We start from the raw sequence: 20,983 nt of genomic DNA on the forward strand, positions 1-20,983 counted from the left end.
GTCATGATCCCATTTGTTTCTTTTTGGAGAAAAATTCCTCAAAAAATTGTCAATACTCAATCTCCAATTTATTTCCTCCCTTTCCCTTTCAAACATATTTCAACCCCCACCACTCCACTGAAAGTGCTCTTGTTGAGTCACCAGTGACTCTTTGTTGTAAAATCCAACGGTCAGTTCTCAGACCTCACCTTAACTGACCTGTGAGCACCCTGTGACACAGCTGAACAACTTCCTTTACACATTCAGCTTCAAGCACATTGCACTCTCTTGGTTTCCTTCCTACCCTGCTGGTCTCTCTTCAGTCTTCCTTGATGTTTTTCCTTTTTTTCTTGACCTTATAATTTTGGAGTTTTCAGGGCCCAGCTTATCAGGACTCACTATCTCAGTGTTCTCATCCAACCATTTGGCTTTAAATTCCATGCATGCTGATTATCCCAAAATGTGAATACCTATCTCAGACCTCTCCTGAGCTCTAAACTCATTATGCTCACTTGGCATCTCAACTCTGTTGTCCAATAATCATCTCAAACAATATGTTTTTTTAAGAAAAGATAACTCTGATTTTCCTGCAAAGATCTTCCTCATTATAGCCTTCACCATCTCTGCTTCCAGTATCTCCATCCTAACAGTTGCTCAGGTCAAAATCCTTGGAGTCATCCTTGACTTCTCTCTTTCTTTTATACCCCATGCTGGGAGGTGGGGCCTTTAAGAGATGATCAGGTTGGTAAGATGGATTTAAGTCTTTGTTGCAAGGCTGGATTACTTCTCATGGGAATGGATTAGTTTTTGAGAGGGTGGGTTGCTATAATGCTGAGTCAGGCTCTCTTGTCCATTCTTTCCCAGGTGCTTGCTAGCTCTTCTGCTTTTTTGTCATGCTACTTCATAGCATAGCATATTGGACTTCTCAGCCTCCAGAATTGTGAGTTAAATAAACTTTTCTTTATAAATTACCCAGTCTCAGATATTCAGTTACAGCAACAGAAAATGAACTAAGAGATCCCATAGCCAATTTACCATGAAATCAGGCTGACTCTACCATCATACTATATCCACCATCCACACCATCCACCTCCATTGCTACCACCTGGTCTGAGAAACATCTTTTACCTGGGTTAGTGCAGTAGCCTCCTAAAAGATCCCCCTAAATCTACCATTGCTTCCATACAGATTATTTTTCACCCAGGAGTCAGAGTGACTCATGCAAAACTAAAGTCACATTTTGTGTCCTCTGCTAAAAATCCTGTAGTAATTTCTCATTTCATTAAGAATAAAAGTCAAATTTCTTACACTATCATACAAGAAACTACTTGATCTAGCCTCCCTCATTCACTTTGCTCCATCCATGCTGGCTTCCTTGTTATTTCTTGAACATTCTAGGCATGCTCCTGTCTTGGTGCTTCTGCTTAGCACTTCTCTTCCTGAAATGCTCTTCTCCAAGATTTCTACTGGCTGACTCCCTCAACTTCTTTGACTCTTTGCCAAAATCTCATCTTTTCAATGAGGCTTCCTCTGACCACCCTATTTCATACTACAGTCTGCTCCCCACTCCCTACCCCCCAGAACTTTCCATTTCCTTACTCTATTGTTTTTTCCATAACACTGATAACTTTCTAATGTGCAACATTATTTTCTTGTTATTGTTATCTTTCTCCCCTGCTAAAGTGTAAACCCCAAGAGGGAAGAAATCCTTGTTCTGTTCACTGTTATATCCAGAGGGCCCATAAGAGTACCAGGCACACAGTAGGTACCCAATAAACATTTGTTGAATGTTTAATATAAACATTTGTTGAATGTTTAATAAATATAAAAATGGATTATGTGTACCTTGAATGTTTGGTAGTAGTTGCCTCAAAATCCAAAATCCATTCCATTTATTTACTGTCTCTAGGCCTATTTAGATTTTCTATTGCATTTCAGTCCGTGTTGATAAGTTACACATTTCTGTGAAGCCATATATTTCATCTAAGTTTGAAAATGTATTGGCATAAAGCTGTCTAACATCCTGTCTTATATTTCTTTAAATAATCAACATGACTATGTTTTCCTTTCCAAATATTATTTTCTTTTTATTATTAATCTTTGGTTGATACTCTCTATTGTCTTACATAAATTTCTGTTTATTATTACCTTTTCTCTATGTCCTTTGGCCTAACTTTATTGGTCTTTTGTTTATTACTCAAATTATTTTTCATGATGAGTGATACAGCACTTGCCAATATTTCCAGTTTCCTCCTTCCAGGCTCAGGAGAAGATTACACCTCCCTGTCCTATTAAAGTTAGACAAGGTCAACTGACTAGCTCTGGCCAATGATTTATGTCACTTTTGATGGAAACATTCAAAAACCTATGAATGTGGAAAGAATGGTCTTTTCAATAAACAAGGCTGGGTCAATTAGATATTCGTATGGAAAAAAACAAATTGTGACCCCACTGATAAAAATCAATTCCAGCTGGATGGCAGATATAAATTTGAACAATCTTGGTGAGATAAGGTTCCTCATTTTTTAATTCTTTTTAAAAATAGAGATGGGGTCTTCCTATGTTGCCCAGGCTGGTCTCCAACTCCTGGGCTCAAGTGATCTTCCCACCTCCGCCTCTCAAAGTGCTGGGATTACAGGTGTGAGGCACTGTGCCCAGGCAAGAGATAAGATTTTTTAAACAGAGCAGAAAAACACTAAGGTAGAGGGGGAAATGACAACTTGACACATATTAAGATGAAAAACTTTTGTTCTTCAAAAGGTACCATTAAGATGATGAAAAAGTAGGCCCGGCGCGGTGGCTCATGCCTGTAATCCCAGCACTTTGGGAGGCCAAAGTGGGCGGATCACCTGAGGCCAGGAGCTCAAGAACAGCCTGGCCAACATGGCAAAACCACACCTCTACTAAAAAAAAAAAAAAAAGGCCGGGCATGGTGGCGCACGCCTGTAGTCCCAGCTACTTGGGAGGCTGAGGCAGGAGAAGCGCTTGAACTCGGGAGTCGGCAGCTTCAGTGAGCTGAGATGGCGCCACTGCACTCCAGCCTGGGCAACAGAGCCCGTCTCAAAAAAAAAAAAAAACCAGAAAAAGTAACCCACAGAGTGGTAAGAAATATTTGTAATATCTATACTTGAAGAATGACTAGTATCTAGCATGTACAAAGGCTTCCTACAAATCCATATGAAAAAGAACGCCTGCCCAGCAGAGAAATAGGGAGAAGCCTCAGATACTGCACAAGAGAGAATATCCTAATGGCCAAAAAACATGAGAAGGTTCTCAGTTGATTAGGCTTTGGCTAAATGCAAATTAAAACCACCGTGTGATACCACCACTCATCCAGCACAATGGCTAAAATAACGATGCACAGGACACCACCAGACTCGCGAGACTGAGGGGTGGGTGTCGCGAGACTGAAGAGTGGGCGGTGCAAATAGTCGAGGTGTTTCCTCGCCATTTTGTGTGAGGAACGTTGACGGTACCCACCACTGGCCTGGCCTCTACCGACTGCCGCCCTGGCCGCTACCAACATGAGCCTCCTGGAGAGTCCTCACAGGCCTACTACTCTCGACCATGCCCCGGAAGACCCGCACCAGGGCCAGAGGTCCCGAGAGAAGAGCAAGGCGACACAGGTAATGGCAGATGTGTTTGAGGGCCGCTTGGAGCCAGTCGTGCTCCCACCGCCCCGGCTTCCAGAGGAGGGGGTCGCGCCCCAGGATCCCGCAGATAGTGGCCATACTTTCCACATCTTGGTCGATGGGAATCGCAGTCATGGAGCCATCAAAGCGGGACAGGAAGTGACTCTACCACCCGCGGAGGGCCTAGAAGCAGCCTCTGTCTCGCTGACAACTGACGGCAGCCTCAAAAATGGCTTTCCGGGTGAAGAGACGCGCGGCCTAGATGGGGAGAAGGCTGTAGAAACCTGTGGTGCAGGGAGGTCGGCGTCTGAAGTGATTGCAGAGGAGAAGGCCGAGGACGTGAAGCCCGAGGAGTGTGCCATGCTCTCAGCCCCAGTGGATGAGAAGCCAGGAGGCGAGAAAATGGACATGGCGGAAGGAAACAGAGCAATAGATGAGGTAAACAGGGATGCAGGGCCTGGGCCCCTGAACATGGGTCTCCACCTGAATCCCCTGGAGTCCATCCAGCTGGAACTGGACTCCGTGAATGCCGAGGCTGACAGGGCCCTCCTGCAGGTGGAGCGCAGGTTTGGGCAGATGCATGAATACTACCTGGAGCAGAGGAATGACATCATTCGCAATATCCCGGGCTTCTGGGTCACTGCTTTCCGCCACCACCCACAGCTGTCTGCCATGATTAGAGGCCAAGATGCCGAGATGTTAAGCTACTTAACCAATTTGGAAGTGAAGGAGCTCAGATACCCTAGGACAGGCTGCAAGTTTAAGTTCTTCTTTGGAAGAAACCCTTACTTCAGAAACAAGCTGATCGTCAAAGTGTATGAGGTCAGATCCTTCGGCCAAGTGGTGTCTTTTTCCACTCTAATCATGTGGCGCCAGGGCCATGGACCCCAGTCCTTCATTCATAGAAACCGACATGTCATCTGCAGCTTCTTCACCTGGTTTTCAGACCACAGCCTTCCAGAGTCCGACAGGATTGCTCAGATTATTAAAGAGGACCTCTGGCCAAATCCACTGCAGTACTACCTGTTGGATGAAGACGCCCATAGAGCTAGACGTCGCCCGATGAGGGAGCCAGTGGAGATCCCCAGGCCCTTTGGGTTCCAGTCTGGTTAACCTTTGCCTTTGGAACTACTCCTGCAGAAGGTCCCCTGCCACCACGAGCTGTACCTGTGCTTGGGCAACAGCATTAGGTATGCCCTTTACTTTTTTTGTTCTGACTTTCCTCTACCCTCTGTTTAAACTTTCCGTTCTCTCAACCTGAAGATTGATACCTTGGTGGCTATGCTGCTTCCCTTTCACCTGGTTGTCTTGCTATTCTGCGTTAACATCACGTGCTCCCAGCCGATGGGTTACATCCTTCTAAGCGAAGAGAATGATGCTGTAGATTACTGTCTTTACCTTTGTTTGGACTCTTTTTGTTCCCAGGACCTCTGGTCTGGCTCCTCCTATTTGGATTTCTAGCTGTGTCTAAGAACCTATGCAGCTCACCCTGCTCTGCATCTGACAGTACAGGCACATGGCCTGTCGACAATTGCTGGGCATTAGTGAAGTCAACGGAGAACAGCAGGGGGCAACTTGGTCTGTGTGAATTATGGGACTCCATTACTTTTCCTGAGACTCTGGTCACCTATTGCTGCCTGCTACTGGCTATGCCCACCACCTTGGGCAGCTCCCTGCTGAGTGAACACATCGCAGACCATTGCCAGCTCCACTCTGTGGTTTCTAATCAACAGGGATCTCCACAACACTGGTGGTGGACACAGGTTTCCTGTCAGCACACAAAAGACTCCTTCCTCTTCCAAAAGACCTCTCAATTCTTTGCCACCACCACCCTCATCATCCAGAAACCCTACTGTCAGACAAATGGTTGAGGGGACGTGTCAGACCCTATCGTCATGGCAAGGTTAATATGTTGGTGTTCTTGACAAGTACCAAGCTTTCTCAGCCACAACCAGTGGATTCATTGAAAAATCTAGGTACCTTTATTTTCCTCCCTTCCTGAACCTAATGAAGTGCCAGAGTGAGTGTACACTTTCTTTTCTCTCATCTCTCATAAATCTCTTCTGTCTTCCTTTAAAAAAACAAAGTAGTAGTTCAGAAACATCTGCAGAAGCAGGCTTTTTAGTTTCTTGACTCTTTGTCATGTCCAGAAGCAGGCTGTTCTGTAAAATAGACTGCCAGACCTCTTATTCCCCATTCTCCTTTCTTTTCAGCTCCTCATCCCTCTTTAGCAGTTCCTAGAGGGTTTAAAGGAATACAGAGCTGGATGGAATGAAAGGTGATTTCTAGTTCAGAGTGGATAGAAGAATGAAAGAGATTGTGATGGGTGCTCTAAGCAGGGAAAACCGAACAAAAAGGCAGAAATGATTCAGGGGAAAATCGGGCCTAGAATTAACACTGGGTCGACTAGTTATGACGGGAAGAGAAGTACTTTTTTTTTTAGTATTCACATAGAAGAATAGAAGATGGTTGGAGTGTTAAATATGTTGCCTAGAGAAGGGTTCTTTGAAGAAACACTGTAATTTTGGGTGTTCTCTTTCTTGTTTGCATGTAGCCTTATTTATGTGGAAGATTAATACTGTGTTATAATATTTTCTCTTTCTGTTTACTGGGAAGATTCAGCTGTACAGATTTTCTTTTACTTTCAATTAGGAACATTTGGAATAATATCAGCCTTTCTTTTTTGTACATTATATGGATATGGATATTCATGACAGTTTTCAGCCTGATCTTGTTTCTGTTAAAACCATATCTTTAACATTTTATTTTGAATAACTTGGTCTTATCTGACACTGAAGACTGGAAACTATTGTGTTCATGTATAAATAAATTACAAAAAATTTATGGCTCTCATTGTCTTTCTTGATAATTTGCCCTGGTAACAGCTTAGTAATTGACATGTCTTTTTTTCAGTTGTTTTGTTTTGTTTTTCAAGATGGAGAGTTGCTCTGTTGCCCAGGCTGGAGTGTAGTGGCATGATCTTGGCTCACGGCAACCTCCCCCTCCCAGGTTTAAGCAATTCTGCCTCAGCCTCCAGAGTAGCTGGGATTACAGGCTTGTGCCACCACGCCCGGCTAATATTTTTAGTAGAGATGGGGTTTCACTATGTTGGCCAGGCTGGTCTCGAACTCCTGACCTCATGATCCACCTGTCTCAGCCTAAAGAGTGGAAGTGCTTGTGAGATTGCTTTGTGAAACTGGAATTATACCATGGGCATATTTGTCTTACACCGATGGTATAATTCTATTATGCCGATGGCATCTTTCCTTATGAATGGATGACAGTAAAATTAAAGCATATCACTGAAAAAAAACAAAGCAAAGATGATGGAAAATAACAAAGGTTGAAAATAACAGAGATACCAAAAGGTTCATATACTGCTTATGGGAGAGTAGCTTTGTACAAATACTTTAGAAAGTTGTTTGGCAGTATCAGTGCGTACCCTCTGATCTAGTTCTGGGAGTATACCCAACAGAAATATGTACATATATTCACTCAAAGACATGCATAAAGTATTTATAACAACACAATTTTAATAGCTGACACTGGGAGCTGCCCTAATGTCCATCAATAGTGGAAAAAATAAACCAAGTTTTTAAAATGTTCACACAATGGAATACTATAAGAAAGAATTATGCCTACATGCAATAATATGAATGATTCTCACAAATATGTTGTTAAATGTAAGAAGCCAGAGTACATGCTATATAATTCTTTTATGTATGAAGTGTAACAGCGGGTAAAACTAATCTGTGGTGGCAGAAGTCAGAATAGTGGTTACTACCAAGGAGAGTGATGGATCTGAGATTTACCCTTCTTGCAAGCTTAACCTTAACAAGTTAGCCTTATGTGCTAGGTCAGAGACAAAGGACCTTACAACTCAATAGTCAAAAGAGTGTCAGTATTTGCACTGGTTCCCTCAGCTCTAATTCCCACAAGGCAACATAAAGCCAAGTGACATCTGTACATACAGTGGATTGTGTTACAGGAGAGGAACTACCGTAGGGAACATAGGGAAGCTGAATCTTTTATAATGGGCAGTAAGCATGCCTGTCCTTTTAGCTTTGAAGGGAGACTTCTCTGTTATACTAAATAGTAAGTAAACCTGTTCTTTGCTCTCTAAGGGACATAATCTCTATTTTCAAGACTCTAAACACACCTGTGCTTTGCTCTGGAGACACTCTGTCTTCCAAGGCTACCTCGAAAAGACGTTCTGCACACATGCAGTCAGTGCCTTTGCTCACAAGATATGCAGAAACATGAGACACATGGGAGAACTGTCTCCCAGTAAACTTTGGGGTGATAAGTACCTATTGACTGGAAGGAAGTATGAGATGGTGGATTCTGAAGGGCTGGTGATGTTTTGTGTCTTGCTCTGGGTGCTGGATAAATAAGTATATTCAATTTGTGAAACTTCACCAAGTTGTACATTTAGAAAACATACTTCTCTGTATGGATATTGTACTTTAATATTCTTGCTTAAGAAAAACAAAAGAAACCCAAAGTAAGCAAATAAATTCAAAACAAAACAAAAACATTATTTTTCTGGAATCCCTCTGCCAGAAAAAGGCCAATTTAAAAGTATGCTGCAGATCTTTTTGGGTAAACCATGAATTGATATGTGAAAATTGTAACAGGATCATTTACTAGGCCACATTCAAATGGCTAAAATCCATTTTCTAAGAATAAAAACACTGAATTATCTAGGCATGGGCCATCAACTCTTAGTATTTACAGTGCTCCACTCATTTTGTCAACTGACCTTCATCAGAGTTTTTCATTTATAAACAGTTCTTTAATAATGGCTCGTGATGATTCATTTTTATATCTTCCAGACAAATATATCATAAAATCCACATTTTTTTATGTTCAACAGGGATGATGCTATTCTGAAGACTGTAAGATGGTCTATATTTCAAAGTTTCATGTCTTTTCAGGCCTCCCTCTTTGAGGTATAAATATTTCATTTGATAATTAAGAGATAAAAAAATTTCAAACAATACCTGTGGCATATGCTATAGACGATTACAGTATTAGTACCAACAAAAACTTCTGTAGAACTACAATGAAATCATTTGCTTTGGCTTATTTGAGCAAAATCTTTCCACTTCTGTATACAGCAACGTATTTGGGGGATAATAATTTACCATTGAAAATGAGGTAGTTTTTCTTTTACATAAAGAGTATGAAAACAATAATGTATAAGATTAACTTACTGATTTTGAAATATAAGGTAGATTTAATTAGGCTTTTTATATGAATTCATATCACAGAATATAAAGTGGCATCCATATAGATGACTTGCCCTGTTTTCTAGCGGCACAATTTTCTCTTTGCTATTGGTAGCTATAAATGTATGAGATACAAGATACTTCCCCCCAGCCCCCCTCCCCTGCCCCGAGATGGAGTTCTGCTCTGTCGCCCAGGCTAGAGTGCAGTGGTGCAATCTCGGCTCACTGCAACCTCTGCCTCCCCAGGTTCAAGTGATTCTCCTGGCTCAGCGTCCCAAGTAGCTGGGATTACAGGCACGCGCCACCACGCCCAGCTAACGTCTGTATTTTTTGTAGAAACGGTTTCGCCATGTTGGCCAGGCGGGTCTCGAACTCCTGACCTCATGATCCACCCGCCTTGGCCTCCCAAAGTGCTGGGATTACAGGCATGAGCCACCATGCCCAGCTGAGATAGAAGATATTTTAAGAAAAGGGGTCCAGAATTCAAATTTAATCCGGTTTACTAAGATAGATGAGGATGGAAAAGGTAGGTGATATCCTCACATTTAGCATTAAACTAAAATCTAGAGCATAAAATAGAAAGTGCACTGAGCTACAAGTCAGGGGTTGGGGTCTCTGCAATAAACCAGATAATAACTTAAGCAAACCACTTAAGGATGAAAACTATGTCTGTGAGTTTTTTTTTTTTTTTTTTTTTTTTGGAGACAGGGTCTTGCTCTGTTGCCCAGGCTAGAGTACAGTGGTGCAATCACAGCTCACTGCAGCCTCACCCTTCCTGGGCTGAAGTGATCTGCCTCAGCCAGCCTAGTAGCTGGGACTACAGACACATGCCACCATGCCCAGCTAATTTTTTTTTTTTTTTTTCCTGGTAGTGATGAAGTCTCGCTGTGTTGCCCAGGCTGGTCTTACATTCCTGGGCTCAGGCAATCCTCGTGCCTCAGCCTCAGAGTGCTGGGATTATAGGCATAATCCCACTGTGCCTGGCCCATTTTTGTCTTTTTAATAAGTTTGAAACATAATTTCTTCTAAATCTGAAGACTTAACCTACCCCTTAAATATAAGTTTTCTATAAGGTTCTGTGACCTCGCTCTGGCTTTTCTTTATGTGCTTTCTGAGTGACTTTACCCATGCTATGGCCAGAGCATGTGAATGACAGAGAATGTAAACTAGAGCCATCACCTTTGAAATAAGGACTCTTATTATTATTTTTTTTTTTGAGATGGAGTCTTGCTCTGTTGCCCAGGCTGGAGTGCAGTGGCGCGATCTCAGCTCACTGCAAGCTCCGCTGAGGCAGGAAATAAGGACTCTTAAATTGGAATCTCCCTTATTCCAGGTTAGGATCTGACATGTCCATTTGCACAATGCTTCCAGAATTGTTCCCTTTCCATATGTATTTTCACCTTAATATCTTTTGTCTACATTATTGGAAGTCTGAGGAATCCCCTTCCTGAATATTATCTCTCTTTTCCCATCATTTACACTATTGATAAAGTAATCATGTCCCTTTTGCTCAGATATCCTTGTCAATGCACCATTGCCTGCAGAAGAAAATCTAAACACCCTATGGTTGCATCCAAGATCAGCCACAACCAAGCCCCTACCTGACATTCTTACCAGAGTCCATTCAGATGGAACGCCTTATTGTTCCTTAAGTAGCCCATATACAGTCCCAATTCTGTGCCTTTGCTCATGATGTTCCCTAACCTTGGATTCACTTGCCTACCTCAACTATGGAAATCACACCATTCCTTCTAAACTCAAAGGCCATATCCTCTAAATCACCTTTCCAAAACCTCCTACCTCTTGTAGCATATATTCTGTAGAATTTATAATTCATACAAATGTAGATTGAACTTAGTTTGTTACATATGTTAGTAGTTTGTATTTGTCACTCAATTTTAAGTTCTTCAAGGGCCAAGATTATGTTTTAGTTATCTTCTTTTCTTCTGTGATGAGTAAGACACAGTCCCTGTTCTCAAGCAGCCTACAGTCTAGCATAGGAGACAATCTACAGTGTGACCAATGCCAAACTTAAGTGTAAGCATGGGGGCTATGGGACCACATACGAGGGACGTTTTCCCTACCTGAAGTTTAGGGATGGCTTCCTATAAGAAGTGGCTTCTAAGTTCCATTCTAGACACCATAGTAGACTGTAAGTTTCTTCAGAGTAGGGGGCTATCTTTTCATCTATGTATCTCTAGAGCATGGTATTATATCTATCACAAAATGGACCCTTTAAAATTACTTGGAAACCATCATTCTCAGCAAACTATCACAAGAACAGAAAACCAAACACCACATGTTCTCACTCATAGGTGGGAACTGAACAATGAGAACACTTGGACACAGGAAGGGCAACATCACACATCAGGGCCTATTGGGGAGAGGGGGGATAGCATTAGGAGATACACCTAATGTAAATGACGAGGTAATGGGTGCAGCACACCAACATGGCACATATATACATATGTAACAAACCTGCACATTGTGCACATGTACCCTAGAACTTAAAGTATAATAATAATAATAAAAAAAAGTATGTTTTGAGGTTCAGTGGCTCCAATGAGCTTTCTGCTTTAATTCCAGATATAACCAACAGCATTTGGAAGACAATGTACTTTGTCCAGGAAGAGCAAATAGCAAAGAGTCTTTTTGGGTGGGGAAGGGATTATGTCACTGTCTAGAAATCTCCTACAATAAACTTGGCTTGTCAGCAATGGCAGGCTGCAGGAAGAATGCACAGCCAAGCAACACATGTGAAGTCCCAGAAGTGGGATGAGAAGAGAAGGATAAAATGGGAAAATCTCAAGGAGAGAGCAAAATGGAAGAGAAATAATGTTATAGAGAACTAGTGTTAGCCTAACATACTCCAAAAAACACTGGTATAAGACCTAAGAGACAGTGTACCAACTTGTCTTCGAATCTAATTTTAGGACTTTGGGGCAGGGAGTAGTTACAACCTTCCTGTGCTTGGAATTCATTGCTCATCATGGGAGGAAGGTAGACTAGAGGGTCCTAAGTTTCTTTCCTTTTAGAGCTTTTATCCTATCATGGTGCAGGTACATAGCCCTGGGGCTTTACTATGATTTAGAAATATGTTGAAGTCAAGGTAGAAATAAATATATACCTTCTTAACTTGATAAAATATACCTTGATCCCAAAGTAACCATTATGCTTACCAGAACAACACTAGAGGTATTCCACTCAATTCAGGAGCAAAGAAGGATGGTTATTTGTCACCCTCATTACTTAACATCCTAGATATTAGATATTAGACAATATAATTACTAAGAGAAAGAAACTGGAAGTATAAAAATTTAGAGAACATAATAAAACTACTACAACTTGTGATGAATATAGAAAACCTGTGACATTCAATTGAAAAAGTAAACAATAGGAAAACTTAGGCAGCAAGATACAGAATTACTACATATATCAATAGATTTTAGATTACAAACACAAAGTTGGAAGATGAAATGGGGGAAGACTTTACAATAGCAACAGCAAAATATGAAATATTTAAGAAAAAGCTTTAGAAATGTGCCATATTTACTAATAAATTTTTAAAGCATTCCTGAAGACACAAAGACTTGTATAAAGGGAAAGACACACAAAGTTAGATAGAAAGACTCAACCTTATAAAATTGTTCTCCCTAAGCTAATTTAGCAATTAATTATAATTAGAGTAATAAGGCCAAAAATTGGAGAAGGGCAAGGCTGGGGGGAGAATGAGACAAACAAATTCTAAAGTATATATTAAAAAAAATAACACATAGATCAGTGGAACAGAATAGAGAGCCCAGAAAGTAATCCATTTACAGACAACCCATTTTTGACAAAGATGCCAAGAACATTAATTGGGGAAAATAACAATCTTTTCAATAAATGATGCTGGGGAAACTAGCCACATGGAGAAGAATGAAACTAGACCTCCATCTCTCACTCTACATAAAAATCAACTTCAAGTGGATTAAAGACCTAAATGTAATACCTAAAACTATAAAACTCCTAGACAAAAACAGGGGAAATGCTCCAGGACATTGGGCTGGGGCAAGATTTTATGAATAAGACCTCAAAAGCACAGGCAAAAAAAGCAAAAATAAACAGATTGTATCCAACTGAAAAGCTGCACAGGAAAAGAAACAACAGAGTGAAAAGGCAAACTGTAGAATAGGAGAAAATATTTGCAAACTATTCATCCAACAGGGGATTAATATCCAGAATATACAAGGAAATCAAACATTGCAACAGCAAAAAAAAAAATCTGATTAACAAATGGGCAAGGAGATTTCCATCCAAGATGGCCGAATAGGAACAGCTCCAGGCTACAGCTCCCAGCGTGAGCAACACAGAAGACTGGTGATTTCTGCATTTCCAGCTGAGGTACTGGATTCATCTCACTGGGGCGAGTCGGACAGTGGGGGCAGGACAGTGGGTGCAGCCCACCAAGCGAGAACCAAAGCAGGGCAAGGCATTGCCTCACCTGGGAAGCACAAGGGGTAAGGGAATTCCCTTTCCTAGCCAAGTGAAACCGTGACACACAACACCTGGAAAATTAGGTCATTCCCACCCTAATACTGCACTTTTCCAAGGGTCTTAGCAAATGGCACACCAGGAGATTATACTCTGCGACTGGCTCAGAGGGTTCCACACCACGGAGCCTCCCTCATTGCTAGCACAGCAGTCTGAGATCTAACTGCAAGGCTGAGGGAGGGGCGCCCGCCATTGCTAAGGCTTGAGTAGGTAAACAAAGTGGCCAGGGTGGCCAGGAAGCTTGAGCGGGGTGAAGCCCACTGCAGCTCAAGGAGGCCTGCCAGCCTCTGTAGACTCCACCTTTGGGGACAGGGCATAGACAAACAAAAGGCAGCAGAAACCTCTGCAGATTTAAATGTCCCTATTTGACAGCTTTGAAGAGAGTAGTGGTTCTCCCAGCACAGAGTTTGAGATCTGAGAACCGACAGACTGCCTGCTCAAGTGCGTCCCTGACCCCTGAGTAGCCTAACCAAGAGGCACCACCAGTAGGGGCAGACCAACACCTCACACGGCCGGGTATCCCTCTGAGATGAAGCTTCCAGAGGAACGATAAGGCAGCAACATTTGCTGTTCTGCAGTATTTGTTGTTCTGCAGCCTCCACTGCTGATACCCAGGCAAACAGCCTCTGGAGTGGATCTCCAGCAAACTCCAACAAACCTGCAGCTGAGGGTCCTGACTGTTAGAAGGAAAACTAACAAACAGAAAGGACATCCAGACCAAAACCCCATCTGTACGTCACCATCATCAAAGACTAAAGGTAGATAAAACCACAAAGATGGGGGAAAAAACAGAGCAGAAACGCTGAAAATTCTTAAAATCAGAGCACCTCTCCCCTTCCAGAGGAACACTGCTCCTGGCCAGCAAGGGAACAAAGCTGGATGGAATGACTTTGACGAGTTGAAAGAAGAAGGCTTCAGACGATCAAACTTCTCCGAGCTAAAGGAGGAAGTTCGAACCCAAAGAAGCTAAAAACCTTTCAAATAGCTAGAAGAGAGGGTATTGAATTTTTCCAGTAGAAAGAAATTATAAATGTTTGAGATGATGGATATGCTCATTATCCTGATCTGATCACTAAGCATTGTATATATTGAAACATCACTATGTACTCCATTAATATGTACAATTATTATGTGTCAATTCAAAAATAAACATTATACAGAAAAAAACAAAACAAGGATTTCAAGGAAATCTCTAAAGGAGAATAAAATGAGGGGGACAATTCCTAGCATGTATTATAAAATAGTATAAAGCTACAATAATTGAAGGTGTATTCCTGACACAGGAATAGACAAATCAAGAAAACAGAACAGGAAATTTAGAAATAGATCCCAATGCATACAGAATTTGGTGTATGACATATAGGGTATCTAAGCCAGGCACAGTGGCTCCTGCCTATAATCCCAGCACTTTGGGAGGCCAAGGCAGGCAGATCACTTGAGGTCAGGAGTTCGAGACAAGCCTGGCCAACATGGTGAAACCCCATCTCTAATAAAAATTAAAAAAATTAGCTGGGTGTGGTGGCACACACCTGTAAGCCCAGCTACTTGGGAGGCTGAGGCGTGAGAATTACGTGAACCCAGGAGGCAGAGGTTGCAGTGAACCGAGATTGCACCACTGCACTCCAGCCTGGGTGACAGAGTGAGGCCCCATCTCTAAATAAATAAATAAATAAATAAATACAAATATACATAAGTTAAATCAGTGAGGAAAAGATGAGCAACTCAAATTGTCTTGAGAAAACTGGAGAGGTGTTTAATAAAATTAAGTTGAATTCATGCCTTATACTATACACCAGGTAAATTCTAAAGGAGTAAAAATTTAAATTTTAAAAATGAAATAAGTAAAATACTTGAAGAAAACAAAGGAAACTATCTCTACTAACTCAGAGTGGGGAAGACTTTCTGTTAAAATCTGGAGACATAAAAGGCTTTCAGGTTAGCTGTGGATTTAAAAAAAAACCAACTATCGTCACACACACAGCATAACAGCGTTGCCATCAATGATAGACTATGGGCCTGCCAGTAATTGCAGCACTTTGGAAGGCTGAGGCAGGTGGATCACTTGAGGCCAGGAGTTCGAGAGAAGCCTGGCCAACATGGTAAAACCCCATCTCTACTAAAAAGAAAAAAGAAAAAAAAAAAATTAGCCAGGTGTGGTGGCGCACATCTGTAATCCCAGGTACTTGGGAGGCTGAGGCAGGAGAAACACTTGAACCTGGGAGGCAGAGGTTGCAGTGAGCTGAGATTGCAGGGATTACTCAGGAGGCTGAGGCAGAAGAATCGCTTGAACCTGGGAGGCAGAGGTCGCAGTGAGCTGAGATTGCGTCACTACACTCCAGCCTAGGTGACAGAGTGAGACTATATCTCAAAAAAAAAAAAAAGATGGACTACGTATGTGACAATGGTCCCATAGGATTATAATACCATATTTTCACTGTGCCTTTTCTGTGTTTAGATACACAGATACTTACCATTGTGTTGCCATTGCTTACAGTAGTAGGTACAATAACGTGCCATATATGTCTGTAAAATGGAAGCAACAGGCTATACCACACATTCTAGGTGTGTAGTAGGTTTTACCATCTAGGTTTGTGTAAGTCTACCCTACAGTATTTGCACAACAAAGAAATTGCCTAATGATGCATTTCTCAGAATGTATCCCCATTGTTAAACACATGATTGTACTGGAAAAAAAATTTTAGTCTACATGACAAAAAAATTTTTCAAACAAAAAATGCCAAACTAGGGAAGAAAATACTGTCATCTCATAGACAAAGGGCTAATCTCCCTAATATAAAGAGTACTTTAAATCACTGTAATCCACAAATTCATATTAAGCAAATTCTTATAATGGCAAGAAAAGATGTAACCAAAGGGTTACAAATTAACGATTCAGGAGTTTGCTAAAGGGTGCTAACTTCAGATTATACATAGAGTCATGCATTATTTAATGACTGGGATACATTCTGAGAAATGCATCGTTAGGTGATTACATTGTTGTGTGAACATCACAGAGTGTACTTACACAAATCTGGATGGTATAGCTTACTACCCACCTAGGATATGTGGTGTAGCCTATTTGCTCCTAGGCTACAGATGCAGGCTGTCGCCTAGGCTGGAGTGCAATGGCGCATATGGAGTGCAATGCAGTATAGTATGCCATGTTACTGAATAGTGTAAGCAACTGTAACACAATGACATTTTTGTGCATCTAAACATAAAAAAGGTACAGTAAAAATATTAATTTTAATCTTATGGGACCACTATTATATATGCAGTTCATTGTTGATGAATTATGTTGAATTATGAAAAATGTTGAATTATGTGGCATATGACTGTATACATTTTACCTAAAACATCGTCATTATGTGTCACGTGACTGTATATATTTTACCTAAAGCATCAAATATATGTTTATTCTGCTAAATATAATCCAATTTTCCATTTTAATGGAGAAAACCAATAACCACAATGACAAGGTAAAATGGGCAAGATAAGCCTTCAGTTGATGTCACAGGACATCAGTGATGAGCAAAGTCATCTCAGGATTACTCAATTCTCGCAGGATATTCTATCTACCAAGCCTGGTTGTTTGCATCTTGTTTGACGTTGTATAGATGACAAAACTCCAATTGCTGCAGACTGCAGTCACTGCGTTGGAATGTCATTTCTGTAATGCTGTGCATGGTTTGAACAGATTAACTCAAATGTTTTGAATATAGCAAACCTACCATTACTTTCACCAAGCATGCAACACAGTCATGGCGTCTGCACTTTTACTAGGCATATTATAAATACATGGCTAATTTCTCCCATATGCTATTATTTCAGGTGATTTTTTTTCTTTTTGAGACAGAGTCTTGCTGTGTCGCCTAGGCTGGAGTGCAATGGCGTGATCTCAGCTCACTGCAACCTCTGCCTCCTGGGTTCAAGTAATTCTCCCTGCCTCAGACTCCTAAGTATATGGGATTACAGGCACCTGCCACCACGCCCAGCTAATTTTTATATTTTTAGTAAAGGCAGAGTTTCGCCATGTTGACCAGGCTGGTATCAAACTCCTGACCTCCGGTGATCCGCCTGTCTCGGCCTCCTAAAGAGCTGGGATTACAGGCGTGAGCCACTGTGCCGACCTCAGCTGAAATATGTTCATACTCTTAATGGCAACACATTTGATAAATAAATCTGGTACAATTGAAACACGGTTTATCCCTTGCAAAACTTTATTACATCATTCAAGAGAAAGATACAACTATCTTCACTTCTCCTGGCATAGATGAATCTCTACCTTATGGAGGAGAAAAAAAAACTGCAAAACTTTCTGCAGTTCCTATTTGATGTCAGATAGAAACAACACAACAATATCAGAGGTCTTAATTAAATTTTTTCAAGCTAAGCCTGTACCTCCTGAGCACCTGAGTGCATACTTCAACACATTTGTTAGAAGGCTTCATTTTTCAGTTCAGTATCATACTTAAACCAGCTGGAATTTTTAGAGCAGTCCAAGAACACCCTGTGTTACAACATTGCTATTTCCATGGAAATTTGGATAAGGGTCAGCTGGCATGTATTATAAATAGTTCCCCATGATATCCCTAAATTAGAGATTAATTCAACTTGTAACAATTGAATTGACTTAATTAAAAAATGTTTTTCCTGCCTTGTCATTCACAGGCATTTGGGGAGGGAGTGGGGCTGCTCTACTCTTGGGACTCCTTGCTCCAAGGCTGAAAAGAAGATACTCTTTGGGCCATGTCAACGGCACTTACTCTCCAGCCAGCCAAAGGAAGAAAAAGGAATACAAATAAAGGCTGCCAGATTATAAGCAAAGATTTTACCAAGAAAAATAAAATGGTGCAGAATCTCATTACCTCAATGAGAACAGAGATTCATCTCCCCGCCCTAAATGTCTTCTTTCTAAAATTACTAAAGTACAAGATCTGGATTATGTGTCAAAGGTGAAAGGGACCTTATTTTGCAGCCTAAGCCCACTGAAGCAAGAAAAACATAGTCTGGGTCAGAATGTTAGGTAACAGATGCCCTAGATATAGGCCCCAAGTTTCCTGACTCTTAGTTCTCTATGTTCCCCACCCTGTTTGCCAGAGAGCCACTCATCTCACCAGGGAGGTGTCATCTAAATTGCATCCTTTGTAATATGAGCCTCCATCTTAGGAATTTAACTTGTCACAAGTATGATGAGGCAGGCAGTGCTGCAAAGACAAAGTTTTGAGGACCAATAAAAATGGGAAAACTAAAAGTTGGAGAAGGGGAAAGTATTGATGTCTTTAGGGGTGGTACAGGAGCTCTGATTAGAGACAGCCCTTCCCAGTTATTAGAAAAAGAAACATCTCTAAAGTAGAGAAGAATGAGTTCTCCAGGCTACAAAAGTCTGATGTGCTATTTTTTTGGAAGAAGTGAATTTTCTTTTGTGTTTGCTCATCAAGAAAGATTCACCACATATGCAGAATGATTCCTGCATGAGGTCTGTTTTCAACTTTAAAGTAATAAACTGATAACTAGTTTATCCATTATTCCCTTCTTAGGGGATTGTGACTTCATTCCTCAACTAGTTTCCAAAAAGTGCAACACTAAGATCATGGTGACACCCACCCCCATCTAAGCTACAGACTATATGGGCATTCTCAATGCTACTCACCCTCATTACAGTAATTCCAGATCTTTCTCAAACATCTACTTGGTCGCATAAGATGGTTACAGCTCTAACTTCGTTCTGAGAAGAAATTCCCACCCCTAATGACGAACTCTAATCCCCTGGACCGTGGAGTCACAATTCCTTCTGGGTAATGCTCTAAACTGGTGAGAATATGTATAACTTTTGTTATAAATACTTTAAATTTATGGATTACTTCTAAAGTACTTCTCAGAAGAATTTTAAAAATAAATAAATGAATAGATTCATATACAAGCACATGACATTTGGAAATATTTCCCAGTTTATTCTTCCCTAGTCTACCATGAAAACAGCATATTTAGCTTCTTGGTGAGCCACAAATGAGCCCTCTATTTAGAGTCTGTCTGCCATACCACCTTCTTAGGTCACCATGGGTGGTAAAGTAAGAATCATATTAAATTTTAGTTCAGCTATGATAATGCTGTGCCCTTTATAACCTTGGTGGTTTAGACAACCCCCTGGAGTTTCTTAGTCATTATAAGTTCAGTGTTTCTAACAGGGACATATGGCACAGCCTCAAATACTCCTCTGGCTCACATCAGATGCTAACAATACTATTTCAAGAGTGGGAAATGGGAGGAGAGGTGGGATGGGGCATGCTTTTCTCCTTAACCTTTCTAGGAAGCAGTTCTTGAGATTATTAGCTTCATTCTAGACTAGAAAATACATGGGCAGTAGCAGGAGGCTCTAGGTTGATGACTTCATCAGTTCCATTTCTGTTTTTAAGCTGGCTAAGTTTGTTTGAAGCTAGCTAAAAGAACAAGACAGGCCATTCTTGGTCTCTTTATAAGCAATGAAATATCACAGTATGGCCTCTTTCCTTTCAGGCAGGATCCCTTTGAGACATTCTTGGAAAAGCAGAACAGTCCATGACCATCAGGAAGGCATGCTGACTTCAGGCAATCTGGCAAAAGACTGTGGGTGCCAGTGAGGTAAAAACATTATTAGCAGAGTCAAGACTTTTTCTTGTCAAGTAGCTCTGACCTACACTGTGGATTCCTTCTGAGCAGCTATGACGAATATACATTGTGTGGGTCTAGGTATTATAGGTGGATTTATCATTTATTTAGGGCAAGAAAAAGACATTTAGAAGACCAGACTTGGGTTTTTTTTGCCCATAAAAAATGGTGGTTCTATATGAGTCCTTAAATATCTACACTATAAAGAGATATCCCTACCAACCACAAAAAAATAGGCTAGGCAGTACCCAGCAGCCTGGCCTATTTTTTTGTGGTTGGTAGGGATATCAGTTTTTTAGCCTTTGTACGTATAAGCACTCATAATATTTTGCTAAAATAATAAATTTTCATGTGCAATCACAATAATTTTATACTATAAAAAACATTGAAAAAGTCTTGAATATACATATTAAATCACTGGAAAATAATGCATCTTATTTGGTAGGTTTAATTTTTTAAATTAAATGTTCTTAAAAATGTGTGGACCATATGCCTAAGATGGCAGTTAATTTAAACTAATGAAAGTTGTGTCTTCAAACATATTAATATTTCATTTTGCTATTTTAGGTAACATTGATGAACAGAAATATGATCAATGATACTATCTTTACATTCAAAAGATTAAAATATAGACCATACAAATTAAAAGACTTGCTTAATTTGTTATTCTGCCTTCTCTTTCTTCACTTCCTATAGAGAACTCTTCCTATATCTACTATATATTAATCATTCATTCATTCTCCTACAAATATTTATTGAACATTTACTGTAATCTAGGCACTATTCCAGGGATTGGGATACAGCTCTGAGGAGGGGGTGGGAAAAAGCTCGCTCCTCTCACAGAACTTCTATTCAAATGGAGAGAGACAAAGAATAAGCAAACAAATATTGGAAATATAATGTCATATTGTATTAAGTGCTATGAAGAAGCATAAAACCAGGTAAAGAGTTAGCCAACAA

At 40.7% G+C, this 20,983-nt stretch overlaps 2 protein-coding genes across 5 annotated transcripts in view; one reads left to right on the forward strand and one right to left on the reverse strand.

Moving 5' to 3' along the window:
* ACYP2 (acylphosphatase 2) overlaps window positions 1–20,983 on the reverse strand; it is a 205,053-nt gene that overhangs the window by 47,722 nt on the left and 136,348 nt on the right. The window lies entirely within an intron of this gene.
* TSPYL6 (TSPY like 6) lies at window positions 3,063–6,453 on the forward strand. The gene has a single exon (XM_033175709.1). The coding sequence runs from the start codon at window positions 3,504–3,506 to the stop codon at window positions 4,722–4,724; it is 1,221 nt and encodes a 406-aa protein (XP_033031600.1). The 5' UTR covers window positions 3,063–3,503; the 3' UTR covers window positions 4,725–6,453.

This window comes from Trachypithecus francoisi, unplaced genomic scaffold (genome assembly GCF_009764315.1).
Source record: "Trachypithecus francoisi isolate TF-2019V2 unplaced genomic scaffold, Tfra_2.0 Lachesis_group17, whole genome shotgun sequence".
Lineage (NCBI taxonomy): Eukaryota > Metazoa > Chordata > Mammalia > Primates > Cercopithecidae > Trachypithecus > Trachypithecus francoisi.